This window comes from Physeter macrocephalus, chromosome 13, assembly GCF_002837175.3.
Source record: "Physeter macrocephalus isolate SW-GA chromosome 13, ASM283717v5, whole genome shotgun sequence".
Lineage (NCBI taxonomy): Eukaryota > Metazoa > Chordata > Mammalia > Artiodactyla > Physeteridae > Physeter > Physeter macrocephalus.
Window position 1 is genome coordinate 81,732,257 of NC_041226.1, and position 18,111 is coordinate 81,750,367.

An 18,111-nucleotide genomic window follows, 5' to 3' on the forward strand; every position below is an offset into this window, starting at 1 on the left:
CCAAGTCCTCAGGTCCCGAATTTCCCGCTGACCCGCTCCTGGGCGAGGCCGCCAAGCCCCCGTCCACCCCCAGACCCTTCTAAGTCGGGCTGCACGGAGACCGGGGCATAGGCCCCGAGCTAACCGCTGCTCTCGGGGCCGCCCCCGCAGGGCCAGGGCCAGCCCTCGGCAGCCCAGCTCCAGCTCCAGGTGCTGGTCCCGCACACGCCCCCCCTCCCGCCCCCACGTCCAGGAGCCGAACGTCCCTCCCCACGCGCGTCCCCGGGCCCCGGACGGGCGCGGCAACGGAAGTCGGAGGACGGGAAGGGGATGCGGACAGGCAGCCAGGGACGAGGGAGGGGGCGTGCGGCCTCTTAACAGTGGGGACTGGGTGGGGCGGCGCAGTCCTCGCGAGATTTCGGCCCTGACAAGAGGGTGCAGCGGCTCGGCGGCGGGTCTGGGATGCGTTCGGAGGAGGGAGAGGGGGGCCCAAGGGTGGCCGTTACTACGCGGGGTCCGAGCGGGAAGGAGAAGCCGTCGCTCACAGAAAGTCACTTCCGCCGGGAGTCTCAGCGGCGGGATCCTGAAGCGCCGGTAGCCTCGTCCTCCGGCTGTGGGGGCGGTGCAGTCAAACCTCGCGAGGAAAAGAGGATAGTCCTCAGCAAGGTGGGGGCGGGCGGTGTGAGGGGCGGGGCGATGTGAGGGGCGGGGCCGAAGGTGCGGTAGCCCTGAGCTCCGGGGCGGAGCCGCGGGCGCTTCAGCACCGCGGACAGCGGCCGCGCCGCGCTGCCCCAGCGGCGTCTGGGCTGCTAGGGCGCCCTTGACGCGATCTTTTCTGGCTTTGGAGGAAGAGAAGTCACTTCAGCCTGTGGGTGTTTCCCGTCGAGGCTGGGACGCTGGGCGTAGCAGTGCCGGGCAGTAGCCTTCCACGTTGCCGAGGGTCCGGTCCGGTCCAGGGGAGACGGCGCAGCCGGGAGAGCAGAGCCCGTGGCGCTGGAGTGGACGCGGGTGGACCCTGCGGGAGGGAGGCGGAAGGTGTCTACCCCATGCTTTGCTGCTGTGGATGTTGCCCTGCATGTACCTTACCTCCTGGTAGGGAGCGTGGAGGCGGGCACATACCAACAGTTATCTGGTTTTAATGAAAAGATTTTATGAAAAAGGGCTGCTATGCCCAGCCTTTTCTGACCTCACCGATCCCTTTTACATTATTCAGCCCTCGTTATTCTTTTGACAGCCATGTTCTCCATGCATATGTTCCTTAATCTTTACTAAAGTGCTTGTTTCTGCTGGACTCCTGGGTTAGATTTCACTCTGAGCATAAACACAGGTGACCAAGCTTTCAGGTAAGCTTAATACAGTACTAGTGAAAGGAAACCCAGCCAGCGTTTCTCCGCAGGTGGTCATCCGGCGGCTTCCTCCTAGCCTCACCAAGGAGCAGCTGGGACAGCAGCTTCACCCCCCTGCCCGCACATGATTACTTCGTGCTCGTTACTGCTGACCTCAGGTGAGAAGATTTTACCAACGTGAAGAGGCCGAGAGGGCGTTCCCTGGTGGCCTAATGGTTAGGACTCGGAGCCCGGGTTCAACCCCTGGTCGGGGAACTAAGATGCCACCAGCTGTGTGGCATGGCCAAAAAAAAAAAAAAAAAAAAAGACTGAGAGGTTTTGTCAGTTGATGGTAAAGGAATATAGATAATAGAAACCATCTCTGTTTCCATCTTCTTTCCCACATATACGCGGAAATCAGTGCAGGCCTTTATTTCTGCAAGTTATTTCTAAGTAGGCAGATAATTAAATTTCCCTAAAATAGATTTGAAGATCTCCATAGCACCACCATAGCCTAAGAAGGAAAGCAGTCTAACAACGTATTAATTTTTTTACTTTGGATATCACTAAACCTTATTTCATATAACCTTTTAAAGTAAATTGTATTAAGATATAAGAAAGAAAAGTGAATAAATAATAGATGTATAACCTAATGAATTTTTACAAGTGAACACACCCAGGTAACTAAGACCAGATAAAGAAGCAGAATATTCCAGACCCCAGAAGCCCCTAGTGTTCCCTTCTATCACTGACATCCCCACCCTCAACCCACCCCCGCTAAGTTATATCTTTTTCAGTTCCCTCTTACAGCTTGGTAGGAAGATGTTTCTGACAGTAATTTAACACTTCAAAATCTCCTTTTTATTAAAAAAGAGAGCAGACCTCAAGTTAGCCCAACAGATGACAGTTCAGCTAGAATTTGGTGATTTTCACTATGTGATTTCTTGTTATCTTTATTATTCTTTTTCTCTTCAATATCATGAGTCTCATTTATGGTAGCCATTATAAACTTTCCTTTTGAATAAATACATTTAAGTAAAACAATGTCAGTTCAGTCAAAGAAAAACATCACAGGTAAATGTAGATTTGGTTAAAAAAAACCCAACATAAACATGAGTTTTTGAAATCACTAAAGTTTGGGAAAACTAGTACAGTTACAGGAGGTCAGGCACTGGACTCAGAGTGACTCAGACTGGAATCCCAGTCCCACCATTTTACTAACTGCTCCCTCTGTAAGCACCTAATTTCTCTGAGCCTCAGTGTTCTCATCTGTGAAATGGGGTTGAAAGTTCCCACCTATGAAGGACATTGGTAGCTGTGAGTAGAGTGGAAAGGCTTAGTTCTTCTGTAGATCCTATGCCATGTGCTACAATAAATACCCTTTTAAGATACCTAAATGTGTTCTCTAAATCAGTAAAGGAGCTCTTTTACAATACAACATTTCCTTCTCTGAATGAATCCTGACTAGGTTGTATTGCAGTCATGATACATGATTAGGAATGATCTTTGAATAACCTTGCCTTTGATTTTCTACCTCTGAGGACCAGTATTTTAACCCTGGCTCTGTGCAGTAGAAAAACCAACCTAAAGTGTCTCTCCCAAATCATTAAAAAGATCTCGGTTAATATTTTGTTTGTTTTTGGTTTATTTCCTAAAGAATATCCAGATTGCTGTAATTAACTGAGAAATGGTTCTTTGGCATAAAGGTTTTATCTGAAGTAGTTTGTTGTATCCAGAAAAGAAGCAAAAAAAAAGACAAAATTAAAAGAAGTCTTAAGTTTTTTACTGTTTTCATTGTTATCTCTTCTTTCAGTCTTTATCCTCATCTCTATTCAAGAGCATACATTAATTTTAGAAATCCTGATGACATCCTGCCTTTTAGAGATCGTTTTGATGGATATATCTTCACTGACAGTAAAGGTTGGGTCATTGGCTTTTTAAACTCTTTATTATAATTTCTAAGTACATTAATTAAGTTTTGCTGGATGTTTGTGAATTTTAATTGAGTCCTTAGATGCTAATCTAAAATAAATTCATAAATTTTGAGTATGTTATTGTGATTATGGGCTTATGTTAAAAATTAAAATTACATATAAACCAAACAATTATAGCAATTTTGTGTAGTAGTGGCAACCTATTTGGGTATTATCATCAGAGAGTGAAGTTTTTCACATAAATGAGTTTTCTGGATAAATGAACTTTACTCTTTTATGTTCCCAAACTAAATTATTTTATCCTGGTACTATGTACTAGGCATCATGGATGCAGCATTGAAAATGAAGCACACATTGTCCCTGTCTGTCTGAAGCCCTCCTCTCCTCCTGGTTCTTGACTTTATTCTGAGGAGTTGAGGATAAAGTAAATACTCAAAAGTGTCTTCCAGATACATGAGAGTTAAAGTATCATAGTCCTCTGGCAAATATGAAAGCGATCACTCAGCGGGTTTGGTAGCAGGGTAGAAGTGTTCCGTCTCTCGGTGAGGCAGATGTTCTCCGCAAGCGTTTCTGTGTGTCTGTTCCCCGCCACCCCTACATAACAACAGAGTCAGCTTCAAGTGACCTTCATTCTAGATTTTTCTGTTTGAAGCAGATCTTACCTGGATATCATGAACACCCTTTGAAACCCTCTCTTTTAGCTGAGTGTCTCTTGTAAACAAAGTCATTTCCTTGAACTCATAAAGCAGATTGATAATTGAATTAACCTTTAAAATTAAAAAATGTAAGATGTGACTAGGACACCTATTGAAAGGTATTCCAAAATAAACTCTTTGGTGGGAGAGCGATAAGGTTTATTGAGGTAGAAGTTACGTATGGTAAAAAAAACCACTTTAAGGTATGCAGTTTAATGAATTTTCAATGTATTCAGTCATGTAACCACAACTACAATATGAGGAATTGTGTTATTTAGTAAATAAGTGCTCATCGTTTGTTTAAATCTGGAGTTTGATGTGCTAAGATTACTGTTACTTGAAAGTATAATTAAATTATATTTTAAACAGTAATATTGTCAATGCTATGCTCAGTGCTTAAGTAAGCTAGACTATTGTTTTAAAATGAACACAGTAGAATTTCAGAAGGGCTTTTGTAATTTGTTTCCTGTTAAAGGCCTAGAATATCCTGCAGTGGTAGAATTTGCTCCATTCCAGAAGACAGCCAAAAAGAAGCTAAAGAAAAAAGACACCCAAACCGGAAGCATTGAAGATGGTGAGTCCTTTTTCAAATGCTGGATTGTGAAACTGCATTAAACACATTGGTCAAATTAAACACATTGGTCAAATATAATTTCTCTCCCTATATGGGGAAGAATATATTTATTTTCTTTCTATCTTAATTTACAGATCCAGAATATAAGAAGTTTTTAGAAACTTACTGTGTGGAGGAGGAGAAAACTAGTGCCAATCCTGAAACTCTTCTGGGAGACATAGAGGCAAAGACAAGAGAACTTATTGGTCTGTTTTGCTCATTTTTTCCTCTTTACTTTATTGAGATATGTATTTATAGAGTATATATTTGTTTTTCCTTTTTCCTGATTATTATAGAAAATTGACACATGTGACAGGCTTGGCAGAAATACAGAGTATTTCCCAGTTTTGACAAAAGGAAAAGGGTGGCAGGATGGTAACTTGGGAAAATATTTCTGAGCATCTGTTGATGGAGGGAGAACACCTGAGTTTTCAGTTACAGTCATTTTGTTTCAAAGTTATGACGCTTCTGAATGAGCAGTAGAGAAGACATTTGAGTGCTGTGTGCCGGGCTGCGTCAGGTAAGCTTATGTCTCAAAGTTGAAGTCAGTCATCTTTGCAAAGAGCAGTCATAGAAAGAAGATGCTTTGCTTAAGTATGAGGTCATCTTGCTGTTGTTCAAAAAACTCTCAAGGCCCCTGAGCGAGTGAGGCAGATGAGTGGATAAGCCCAGCCAGAGCACAGAATCTGGTTTGAATCAGGCCTTCTTCAACCGTCTACCCACAAGTGGAATATTTTGGAAATGGCTCCCTCCTAGCAGCATTCCCCCAGAACTCAAGAGTAGACGTGAAAGTCCTTTCTCTGTCAGGCAACCTGCGTGTCTCTCCCAGACATGCTCGTAGCGTCTCCCTTCCGGCCTGTGCCGGGGCTGGGGCCTCACCTTGCCGCCCAGCGCTCCTGCCACGTGTTCTGCCCTCCCTTCCCCGTGCCTGCCTCCTGCTCACCCACTGAGACTTACAGGACAGCACGGGTACACTGTTTATGATTTATCTTCTTACTGATCTATCTCTCTCTACATTAACTCTCCTCTCACTTTGTCTCTCCATCCCCCAAGAGAACTGTATTTTTGTCTTTGTAGTCTTAGCATGTAATACAGTGCTTGAACAAGTTTAGGTAGTTGGTAAATATGTGTTGAGTAAATTAATTTAAAAAGGTTAACATTATTGAAGCGTTCTTCCTTAGTCTAATAATGAAGTTTTATATTTTATAAGAGGTGATTTAATGTGTGGCTCAAAGGATCTTTAATCACTAAAGTATTTATGGGGATGTGCGTAGCACATGTTGACTGGGTACCAACTCTGAGCCTGGACACGGGGACAGCACCGGAACAGGATACACAGGCTCTGCCCTCATGCAGCTGCCCTCCTACCGGGGTGACTGTAGCAAACACATGCAGAAATGCTCAAGCCAGAGCATTTCCACTTGGGATAAGTGCCACAGACGTAATCGAATAGAATAATGGGATAGAGAGAGAGGCCCCTCTGAGACCGTATTTGAGCCAAGACCAGCTGGGCCAAGAGATGGAAGAAGAGGGAACTCCAAACACAAGGGCTGGAGGCTGGAGCTCTGGGCCTGCAGGAGCGGGGCGCATGCCTGTGTGGTTGGCACACGGTGGGCAGGGAGCAGAGTAGCTGGAGGGGTGGGACCACAGCATGATGGGCTGGATTTTATTTGAGGGACAGCTGGGGACCGAGGGAGTGATGTGGTCTGATTGATTTTTGTCCCCATCACTCTGATTGCTCCATAAGATGGAGAAGCTGGGCTCTGGTTAGGAGGCCCTTGCTGTCGTCAGGGAAGGCTGCTTGAACGAGGGCGGCAGAGTCAGCATGTGTTCTGGAGGTTGAACTGACCAGACTGGCTGAGGATTGGGAGTGAGGGTAAGAAGGCAGAAAGGATCAAGGCCTCCAGGAGCCTGACTTGAGCGGATCAGTGGGTTATGACACCAGGACTGACATGGGGAAGAAACAGTATGGAGGGCAAATCGCGATTTCACTGTAGAACAGGATAAATTTAAGAAGAGTTAAATGAAGCAGCAAATTAGAAATTATTTACAGAACTCACCCTCCTCGTCCTGTTTCTTTACTGCTTCTTCTTAAATGCCCTTGTACCGGGCTGCTGCAGGGAAGTAGCAAGATCTTTCACTTCTGGGCAGTTGTTAGATATCCACTTGCTGATGACACACACATCCCCCCCAGAGTCCAGCCACCCTCCTGCGGAGGAGGGACGAGCCTGTCCTCTCCCGTTCCCAGCACCTCGCCCAGTGCTTGGTGCACAGTAGGTGCACCGTAATTATTTACTGAATGAATAAATGTGACTTAGAAGCCACTAGCCCAGGACGAGGCTGTAGAACTTTGTGATTCCTCTTTCTGCTTATTTAAATTTAGTCTTAATCAGGCAATTCATGGCAAATGCCTTTTTCTTTTCTTAGATTTTGACCTTTAGTGGATTCTTACGGTCAGGGCTGAGCAGTGTGGGTTAAATGCAAATGTTAGTTCACTCTGAAGTTGCAGATTAGTGCAGGCATATCAGGGTCTTTAGAGCAGACAGACATGGGCTCAGGTCCCAGCTCTGAGACTTAGCAACCGTGGGACCGGCTTCCTCATAGGTGCTTGTCTCCAAGCCCAGGGAGCGAGAACGGTCCTACTGTTGGTTAAATCAGTGTTGCACTGCGTGGTTGCACATCTTCTATTTAGTAAATGATACACTTTTATGGTTTGTAAAGCACTTTCTTACACAGGGTCCCATTTACCCACCACATCAGTCCTTTGGGGGAGCAAGGCAGGTGTTTGTAAGAAAGGAGGGAAGGCAGGTGCAGCCTCAGCGTCAGCTCCCCAGCCCCACCCAGGTAGGTCTCAGCTCTGCCCTAGTTGACAAGCCCAGAACCACCGCAATGCCGGGCAGAGTCCTCACTCCTCTCCAGCCCCGCCCTGACCCCGTGGGTACCAACATCTGTGGGTGCTAGAGTCTCCTCTATAAAATGGCATTATATTTGCATGCAGCTTACCCACATCCTACTGTATACTGTAAGTCATGTCCAGATTACTTGTAATACCTGATACACTGTGAATGCTATGGAAATCGTTGCCACTGAGTTGCAAAGTCAAAGTTTTGCTTTTTAGAACTTTCTGGAATTTTTTTCCCATATATTTTTGATCCACAGTTGGTTGAATCTGCAGATGTGGAACTGGTGGATACGGAGGGCTGTCTGTATATAAATACGTTATAACGTTTGGGAAGTTTAATGTATTTTCATTTTGCTTTTTTGCTTTATACCATTTTTGTGAGTAATGTATGGGACTCCCTTAAGAATCAGGAATTAAATGCCTAGTGTGTATAAGTCTGTCAGTACCTCCAAATTACTTGACTTTATAGTGATAGAGTAGGAGCTCCCCCAAATACAGTGTAGGCTCATGTAAGTTTTAAAATGATATAATCTTCCCTTAATTATTTTAAAGATTAAATTGAAAGCAAGTATTGAAAATAAAGAAATCTTATTTTAGAGTTAAATACTACATTGCAATTTTTGTATTTTAGCTAGAAGAACCACACCTCTTTTGGAATATATTAAAAATAGAAAATTAGAAAAGCAGGTAGGTCTGGTCTTTTACCCAATGAATAGCCTTCTTGTTCCCACCATGTCCGTGCAGACAATTTATACACATACTTTCCACATCTTTAGAGAATTCGAGAAGAAAAGCGAGGAGAACGGAGGAGGAGAGAGTTGGCAAGGAAACGCTTACAGGAAGAAGAGATAAGAAGGAGAAGGGAAGAGGAGAAATGTAAGAGGAAAACAGCAGAAAAACAGAAGAAAACTGCTGAGAAAGAAGTAAGGATGAAGGTAATTTTGAGGAGACATTTCATTTCTTTTTTCCGAAAATAGTTCAACCTTTTAGGTATTTTAGCTCTTCAGAACTTTCAGAGCATTTTCACTAGTGTAGTCTTTCCCTCTTACAGTTCTTTCTCTCTGTTCTGTGACAGTAGTTCTCAGATGGTGCCCCCCGAGCCCCAGGGCTTTCTTGAGCATGCTGTGTTTGGGGGACCACATGGGTGGAAGAGTGGGCGAGGACCAGGTTCCTGGGTGTGACAGAAGCACTTCACCCAGAGGAGCCCACATTTACATGTCATAGCCTGGGCTTCTGCTTATATTTGCCTTTCAAGGAAGATTTCCTAACTAAAAAACTACACATTTGAAACCCGCTGGCTTTGTGTCTACTGGCCTTTCTTTATGCCGACTGACTCACAGAACTGGGTTGTATCATTTCTTTTGTGGTAGCAGCAATGGTTTCTACATCTCTTGCCCAATTTTTCCTTTGACTGAGGCATTCATTTAGGAGGGTGGTTTAATTCCCACGGAGGGAATTATCCTCTATGTAAAATTTATTGCCCAAATTGGGGTCAGGCCCGACCTTCTTAGTATTCTGCTCAGATGACTTTAAGCCTAGATTTCAACCTCATGTGAATCTTACCTCTTCCACAAAGGGTTTAAGGTGCCTTTTAGGGATTCGTTAAAATTGTATAATATAAGGAAAAAAAAATGAAAGGTCAGGACTTGAGGGAACAGAGGTAGAAAGGAAAGGATAGGGAAGAGATTACAGTTGCCATAGTCGAGCCATAGATTAGTTTCTGATATGCTCAGCCGCCAAAAACAGAAACATTGCTCAGAAACGCAGTTTCCATTGTCCATGAGGAGAAAACATGCCATTTCTTCGAGGAAAGTAAAGCTTTTTCTAGGCCTTGGCTTCTAAAACAATGTCTCCCATAGGTGGTCATATGGGGTTCACTAGCAATGGAGGGAATTTCTTAACCATATTCCTGTGAAACACACAGCCGTTTATATCGATCAGGACTGACTAGGCTATGCTGCAGTAAACATAGTCTCAAGATCTCATTGGTTTCATGCGGCTAAAGTTCTCTTCTTGTTCACATTGCGTGTCCACTGTGCATTGCTCATCACAGCCGTTCAGTGAGCCAGGCTGATGAGGCTCCGTCCTGCATTTGCTTCCACAATCATTATGAAGGGGAAGGGGCTGTGTAACACAGCAGATGGCACACTGGTTCTTAAACCTTCCACACAGAAGTGACAGGCCCCATCTGCCCACGTTTCACTGGCTAAATCACCGTGCACGTCCCCACCTACTCTCAAGCTGAGGGACATTGCAAGTGCTAGGAGGAAAACCTGAAATATCTGATGCACAGCTCTAGTGAATAACATAATCTCTGAAGACTGTTTCTTGAAATGTCTCTTTTTAAGTTTAAGGATTTGCTGAAAAACTCAACCTGATGGAAGGTGTGGGCCAGGTCATGTTGCTGCAGCACATTTACTGCAAAGATAAAATCTCAACGGGCAAGATGAGTAGGGAGCCGTCTGACCCGCAAGAAATCAGCCAGAGTGGTTTCCTTCATTTTGGCTTTGACGACAATTGTTACAGATCTATGTGGTTTTAAAATCTCATAATCTGATAATAACATCGATGAAATTGAGGAACCCAGTCAAGCTAATTAAATGAAGATCGTCCATCCCACCTCTGCCAGGACGTGGACCTAATAATGGGCATAGCCAGGGTGTCCCTCTGGAAATAACTCTGAGCGTGTCTTCTGTTTGTCCATGTGGTTTAAGTACGAACACAATTCTTCATAACAAAAGTGTAGCAGATATACTTCCTATAACAATCATACGTAGTCTCAACAGTGTAAGTTAACAGCCCTTGAAAGATAATGAAATGAAATAAAATGAAACCTTAATATTACGGGAAGGCCTTTGTCATCTTGGAAAGACAGCTCTGTCATGACCAGGGGGGAAGTAGGTATACATCTACAGGTGTGCAAATATTGTCTAACCTTTTCCTTTACCTTTCCCAGCAAAGAATAATAGCACCTAATGCTTTATATTCTGAAAAGCATTTTTGTCAACAGCTTTGAGAGTTTTTCAGGAGGAATCATTAAAACGTGTAGCCTACAATTTTGCCTATAATTTTAAGTAAGACTTACAGTATTTGGAATATAGCATTTTATTTTTACATGTCTGAATATAGAATTAGAATCCAAAATAAACCAAAGAAATAAAAACAAATTATGTCAGTAAAAGTAACTGTAGGACTCTTCATATAGAAAAAAAGAAACCAGAACATAGGCACAGCAAGAGAAAGGCTTAGTCTTATTGAATCTGGTAAAACAGATCCTGGTGGCAGATTAGACCCCAGTGACATGAGCCGCCTACAGCTCTGTCCTTCGAGTGTCTGGTTTTCCGACCTGACAGTACATATTCGACTCCAAGGGTAGCCTTTAATGAGCGTCTGTGCTCAATTTGGAGATCTCTGACCTAAGATTCATCTAGAGAATTCAAATTAAAAAAAAAAAAAAAAAGAAAACCTAAAAAATAAAATCTGTAAAAAAACCCCCAAAGAATTTGTGTTAATACCCTAAAAGTAAAGAGGCAGAGAGAGGTCCTCGTGGCCGTTTTTAACAGTAAAGAAGAATATGATTCAAGGAGAGCCACCCAGTGGTTTATTTTCCCCTGAGACTTGAAAACTAAGCAGTGAGCTCAAGTTGAAGTAGGAAGTCAGGTTACCAAAGTCACAAGTACAATTCCCGAATACTGTATATAAATTGTAGGCTATAAATACTGTTATCTGAAAGAGTTGTATGATCTTTTCCACGAAGCTCTTTAAAAACAGATGTGTGGGAGAGATAGGTTACACGCATGTAAACAAGCATAGATGTGGGCTGCACGGGGACACTTGGCCTGACCCCTGCTGCCCACCCCCCACCGGCTCCCCTCGCAGAGAGCTTCCCCCCCACCAGACTCAACGCCCTCTCATGAGTGGCCCCCCTCACTGTCTGGTCCCTGCCTTCCCTGACCCCCTTGAGAAACCATTCCTCCTCCTCCCCTGCCCCACACCTCATTGTCCTTTTAGTCTGTTTATCATGTGTTTGTAGCGTTTCATACCACCTGAGATTATCTGGTTCACAGTTTTCTATTTTTGTCACTGTGTATACCGTTCTCCCACCCCCATGGCCACCACTGCCTTGGCAAGACTATCGAGTGTGAGTCCTTAATTGTGGGCACTTGTCTCTTACCCACAACTGCATTCCTAGCACTGAGCCCAGGGTCTTTACCCCAGTTCATGGCACACAGCTGCCAAAACCCTTGTAATCTCTGGAGTGACAGGAGTGTCCTCTGTATGCTAATGAGCTGACAGGTGGCTGGCACCCTGGATAGCTTCAGGATGGGAGCTGCTCATCAGAAAGACCAGGCATGATTATAGCATTGCAACCTCCAGCCCCATCCCCACCTCTGAAGAGGGAAAGGGTTGGAGATTGAGTTCAGTCACCAATGGCCAGAGGTTTAATCAACGATGCCTGTGTAACGGCGTCTCCATAAAAGTCCCTGAAGCGTGGGGTTTGAAGAGCATCCAAGCTGGTGAACCCACATATCCCGCTGCCAAGGGGGTGGAGCCCGAGAGAGCCCTGTGCATCTCTCCCATCTGGCTGTGCCTGAGTTGTATACTTTATAATAAACCAGTGGTAGTAAGTAAAGCACTTCCCTGAGTTCGTGAGTCAGTCTCATTCAAGAACCCCCTGAATTTATAGCCGGCCAGTCAGAAGTACTGGTGACAACCTGGGACTTGCAGCTGGCCTCCGAAGTGGGGACAGTCCTGTGGGATCTGACATTAATTCCAGGTGGATAGTGTCAGAACTGGGCTGAGTCATAGGACACCCAGCCTGTGCTGGACAGCTGGGGAAGTGGTGTTGGAAAAAGCTTTGGTTTCAGAAATATTGTCAAAACAGTTCATAGGTGCACAAAATTATTTGTTGGATGGATGGAGACTTACACTGTTGCACTCTCCTGGAGACTTATACTGTTGCACTCTCCTGTGGTTTGCATATATTAATTTTTTAATTAAAAAAAAAGATACACTGTTGTCTGAAAGGACCCCCCCCATAGGCGGGTAACATAGTCCACACCTCTGATGAGAAGCAGCTTGCAGCGTTTGCCTGACAGTCTCTGTTTCATTCTTAAATGAACTCATTTAGTCTAAGTGTATCTGTGTATAGTTTTTCTCTACTGCAACTTACATAAGTTCACTTTTATAAGTGAGAACAAAATTCTCACAAGTAGACTTCAGGTCATGTTCTACAAACTGACTCTACCTGTGGTACTTAAAGTTCAAAGAGCAAGAACAGGGAGGAAGGCCCAATTTCATAGCAAAATGAATGTATCATAGGAACCTTCTAAGTCTGTTTCAGGAAAGAGAGGAATAGGTGTTTTTAAAACTATTCTCAGTCATTAATATAAAGCCATCTTTTACAAAATTTTTTTCCTTATTACCGAAGTAATACCTGTTCATTTTAGAAACACTGGAACCTGTAGATGAAAGGAAAGAAAATAATTTCATTTCTGCCAACTAACAATAATAACCCTTAACACAGTGTTGCAAGCCTTTTAGACGTTTTTCTACGTGTGCGAATCAACATGCAAATAGAAACTGGGTCATTCCACTTTGTAACATTCTTTTCTTCGTTAATATAATATCTTTTTTATCACTTATCCTAAATTGTTTTTCATAACTAGAAAGTATTTCATTGAAAGAATGTTCCCCTGTGTATTTAACCAAAAACCTGTTCATTGGACCTTTAGCTTATGTTTTTTTGCTATTCAAACATTTGGGCTCAATATTGGTGTATATTTTAAATTATTTATTAAATATCTTCTTTTAAAGTATATTCCTAAAGTGATATTTTACTAGCATTATAATTTCTCAGCTTCTCAAGAAATCAGAAAAGGGAGAGGAGTCAAGCACTGAGAAGCCAAAAGAAAGAGGAGAGGAAACTGACACCAGAGATGGGAAACAGGAACCCGGTCCCAGCTGTGTAGTCGTGAAGCCCAAGCCCTTGGAGAGCTCGCTGGAGGAGCTCAGGGAAAAGTGAGCCGTGCTTTTGCTTCTCTGACCATGTTAAGCACCCAGGTTGTCATCGAGTTGTGGTTGTGTATCCTGTGTCAGTATGAGTGCTTATATTCCATAATCTACTTGGAATTCAAGAGTTTGCTGGGATGTGCTTGCCCACATCTTTGTCTCCGCTTGGCCAGCAGTCACGCTGATGGTGAACTGTTCAGTCTGCCTCCTCAGGGCTGTCTCCAGACGGGGAAGTGTCCTGGTATTGTTTCCTCCACTATCTCCTCTCCTGGTTATTCTCTTGGATTCCTCTCTTTGACTTGCCGTCTTCAAGATCTTCTTCCCACTCTCTTTACTTGGTGATTGTTATCAGTTTGTAATTTTCCTCTGTGTTTTGAGATATCTTGCCCATTTGATCTCCCAGACCTCCTTCAGTGTATCTGCAGAATTGTAAATTGGTGAGCCCAGCCTTTTAGGCGCTGGAGATCTTCTGTGATACAGAAATAGAGGCCCAAGTGCTGTCCTTTCTCTGTTGGAGTGGTCAGTCCTCCGGTCCCGCCAGGATCTGCCCAGCAGCTGTGGATGCTGGTGTCCCACTGGCCCTGCCTGTGTGCGGCGGGGGTGTCCTCTGCCTGCTCCCGCACAAGCGGCTCATGAGAGGAGTTTGAGAGTGCTCTGGGGTCAGGATGCACGGCAGCCTCTGAGCAGGGAGCCCCTCCCTCCTGGGTCCACAGTCAGGGGCCATGTGCAGCTGCGATTCTTGTTCCCCTCACCCAGGGCTCCTCCCCATGTCCCGCATGTGGATGCCTGCAGAGCTTCCTGGAGCCCAGGAGCACTCTGCTCAGAGGGGTGGCTGGAAGTAGATTTGAGTTTGGAGGGGAAATGGCAAGGTCATGGGATTCGGCTGCTTTTTGCCCAGAATCACAGTGCTCGGAATGACTGCTTACTACCTTTCTTGCGCAGAGCTGTGATAAAGGTTTTCTTTCGTCTTTATAGGGGTTCTGGTTAATTGGTTTGTTTAGAAGATTAATTTGTACATGACTGTCAAATCTGTGATCACTCTGGTGTATGTTACAGGCCTATCTCTTACTATTGCTTATGATACGGCAGCGCCTTTGTCGTGTTTCTGGCACAGATTTGTGCTTGTAGCTCTGTTCCCATCAGCCCTGCTGCCATGGCGTGTGGGGAGCCACAGACGGTACGTGAGGCCCGTGGAGAGGAAGCCTTTAAGAACCAGAGGAGCTAAGCAGCCACTTATTTACTTACTATTCATTTAACAGTTTGATATATGCATGCATTAACTTTTTAAGTTAATTTTAGCTCCGCTTGGAACAGAAACTCAGCTGTAAATACCAGCTCTGTGTCACGATGGATGTGCATCTGGGCTGCTAGGAAAGTCCCTTGAGTACTTTTCGTCTCATTTACTTTATCTGTAAAAAAGGGGAAGATTATATTTACTAAGAATTATAAAAATATGTGTATATGGTACCTTAGCATAGTGCCTGCTACATATGTGTGACTCAAGTGTAACAGTAAATCTTGTTATTACTATTGTTTATTCACGTTTTCAAAAGTTTCTTATTGAATGCCTGTCGTGTGCCCATCATGTGCAAACTTGGCCCTGCAGTGACGAGCAGACGTAGATATCCCCTGCCTGTTTTCGAACTTGTAGTCTGGAAGGGAAGACAGGTAATTGGCGAGCAGTTTACGTGAGGTTATTGATAATTTGTGTTGGATCACAGGCCACAAGATGACACTGGTAAAGAGCAAAGGGACATGGAGAGAAGATTCCGAGAAAAAGAACTTGAAGCGCAAAGATACCACTTGGACGACAGCAGAAAACACAGAGCTCACCATGAGTTGGATAAGTTTTCAGGAAGAAGTGAGGAAGAGCTGAAAAGAGGGAATGGATTCACCCCAGACCGAGGGAAGAAGGGGAGCCAGGATGGGGGCGGCCCTGTGGGGGCAGCAGAGACACCAGGAAGGGAGAAGAGTGAAGATGGACTGGCACCCAGGAAGGAGGACACGGGAAGCAAGGTTCTTTTATTCACTGGGGATAATCTTTCACTTCATTTTCGTCTGCTCAGAGTATCAACTGTAATCCTGCAGGCTTACAACTGCTTTTCCAGACAGAAGTGTTTTATCTAACGAAGAGTCTTGAGGTGTCTTGAGGTGCAGGATCGTAGGTTATGACAGCGTCCTAGGGAGCTCACTGCCCTGAGAGTCTGTATTTGCGGAGCAGTTATTCTTGTCCAGTGAGAGGGCACCAAGTCCTGAAATGAAACCAGCATCATCTTTTCTCAGAGAATCAATTTTTTTTTTAACCACGAAAGAAAAAGAACCTTTCACTTAGTATAAAACTGGCACATTCACACTATTTGCTTGAGAATAAGTAATGGAAAGATTATACGTTTTACCCCTAAGACAGTAAGGAGAATATTAATGACATGTCATGGTGCTTTCTTTTACATCATTAACAGAGTTACGATTTTTTTAAATCGAAGTTTAGTTGATTTACAATATTGTGTTAGTTTCAAGTGTACAGCAAACTGATTCAGACATTTTTTCCAGATTATATCCCAATATAGGTTATTACAAGATATTGAATATAATTCCCTGTGCTATACAGTAAATCCTTGTTGCTTATCTATCTTTATGTATAGTAGTTTGTATCTGTTAATCCCATACTCCTAATTTGTCCCTCCCTCCTTCCCTCTCTCCTTTGGTAATCGTAAGTTTGTTTTATATGTCTGTGAGCCTGTTTCTGTTTTGTATATACATTCATTTGTATTATTTTTAGATTCCATATATAAGTGATGTCATATAGTATTTGTCTTTCTCTGTCTGACTTAACTTCACCTAGTATGACAATCTCTAGGTCGATCCATGTTGCTGCAAATGGCAGAATTTCATTCTTTTTTATGACTAATATTCCATTGTATGTATACCACATCTTCTTCATCCATTCATCTGTTGATGAGCATTTAGTTTGCTTCCATATCTTGACTACAGCAAGTCCCCTACATATGACTGAGTTCCATTCTTAGAGCATGTTCATAAGTCCAATTTGTTTGTAAGTCCAACGAAGTTAGCCTAGGTACCCAACTAACACAATCGGCTATATAGGACTGTACTGTAATAGGTGTATAATACTTTTCACACAAATAATATATAAAAAAACACAAAAAATAAAGAAAACATTTTAAACCTAACAGTACAGTACCTTGAAAAGTACAGTAGTCCAGTACCACAGCTGGCACACAGGGGCTGGCATGGAGTGAACAGGCGAGAAGAGTTACTGACTGGAGGAGGGAGAGGAGGTGGGAGATGGTAGAGCTGAAGGATCGTCAGCAACAGAAGACGGAGGGCCAGCTGCAATTTCACTCACGCCTGAGGTTGATGGAACGTACGTTTGCATCTTTGAAAGATGTGTTCCATCTTTGCCTTGGGAGACTGACCTAAGAAAATATTGCTACGATTTCTGTCGGAGAATGTTTTGCCTGTGTCCTCTTCTAGGAGTTTTATGGTGTCATGTCTTATATTTAGGTCTTTAAACAATTTTGAGTTTATTTTTGTATATGGTGTGAGGGAGTGTTCTAACTTCATTGATTTACATGTAGCTGTCCAGCTCTCCCAACACCCCTTGCTGAAGAGACTGTCTTTTCTCCATTGTATAGCCTTGCCTCCTTTGTCATAGATTAATTAACCATAGGTGTGTGGGTTTATTTCTGGGCTCTCTATTCTGTTCCATTGATACATATGTCAGCTTTTTGTACCATGATATTTTGATTACTGTGGCTTTGTAGTATAGTCTGACATCTGAAAGGGTTATGCCTTCAGCTTTGTTCTTTTACCTCAGGATTGCTTTGGCACTTCTGGGCCTTTTGTGGTTCTATGTATATTTTAGGATTATTTGTTCTAATTCTGTGAAAAATGTCATGGGTATTTTGATAGGGATTGCATAAAATCTGTAGATTGCTTTGGGTAGTATGGCCATTTTAACAGTATGAATTATTCTGATCCAAGAGCATGGGAAATCTTTCTATTTCTTTGTATCATCTTCCGTTTCCTTTATCAATGTTTTATAGTTTTCAGCATATAGATCTTTCACCTCCTTGGTTAAATTTATTCCTGGGTATTTTATTTTTTGACATGATTTTAAATGGGATTGTTTCTTTACTTTCTCTTTCTGATATTTCATTACTGGTGTAAAGAAACGCAACAGATTTCTGTATATTAATTTTGTATACTGCTACCTTGCTGAATTCATTTTCTCTCTTTCTGAATTCTTTTCTCTCTCCTCTCGTCCTCACTCTTCCTAGAAACGGAAAATGGCCTCCCCTGCCTACAGCTGCTATAAAGACAGACATATGGCCTTTGTTTTAAAGTCTAATTTGTCTGATATGAGTATTGCTACTCCCGCTTTCTTGTCATTTCCATTTGCATGAAGTATCTCTTCCCATCCCCTCACTTTGTCTGCGTGTGTCTTTCACCCTGAAGTGAGTCTCTTGTAGGCAGCATATTGTAGGTTCTTGTTTTTTTATCCAATCTACCACTCTTTTGATTGGAGCATTTAGACCATTGACATTTTTTTTTTTTTTCCGGTATGCGGGCCTCTCACTGTTGTGGCCTCTCCCGTTGCGGAGCGCAGGCTCCGGGCGCGCAGGCTCAG

At 43.5% G+C, this 18,111-nt stretch overlaps 1 protein-coding gene across 1 annotated transcript in view; it reads left to right on the forward strand.

Annotated features, from left to right (window-relative positions):
* The first annotated feature begins 285 nt into the window (after positions 1–285).
* Positions 286–18,111, forward strand: part of UPF3A (UPF3A regulator of nonsense mediated mRNA decay) — a 48,562-nt gene continuing 30,736 nt past the window's right edge. The window contains 10 exon segments of the mRNA XM_024117457.3: positions 286–645; positions 1,376–1,435; positions 1,437–1,483; positions 3,118–3,224; positions 4,409–4,507; positions 4,642–4,752; positions 8,080–8,135; positions 8,225–8,383; positions 13,309–13,469; positions 15,182–15,476. Coding sequence (XP_023973225.1) covers positions 442–645; positions 1,376–1,435; positions 1,437–1,483; positions 3,118–3,224; positions 4,409–4,507; positions 4,642–4,752; positions 8,080–8,135; positions 8,225–8,383; positions 13,309–13,469; positions 15,182–15,476 — 1,299 coding nt within the window. The 5' untranslated portion in view covers positions 286–441.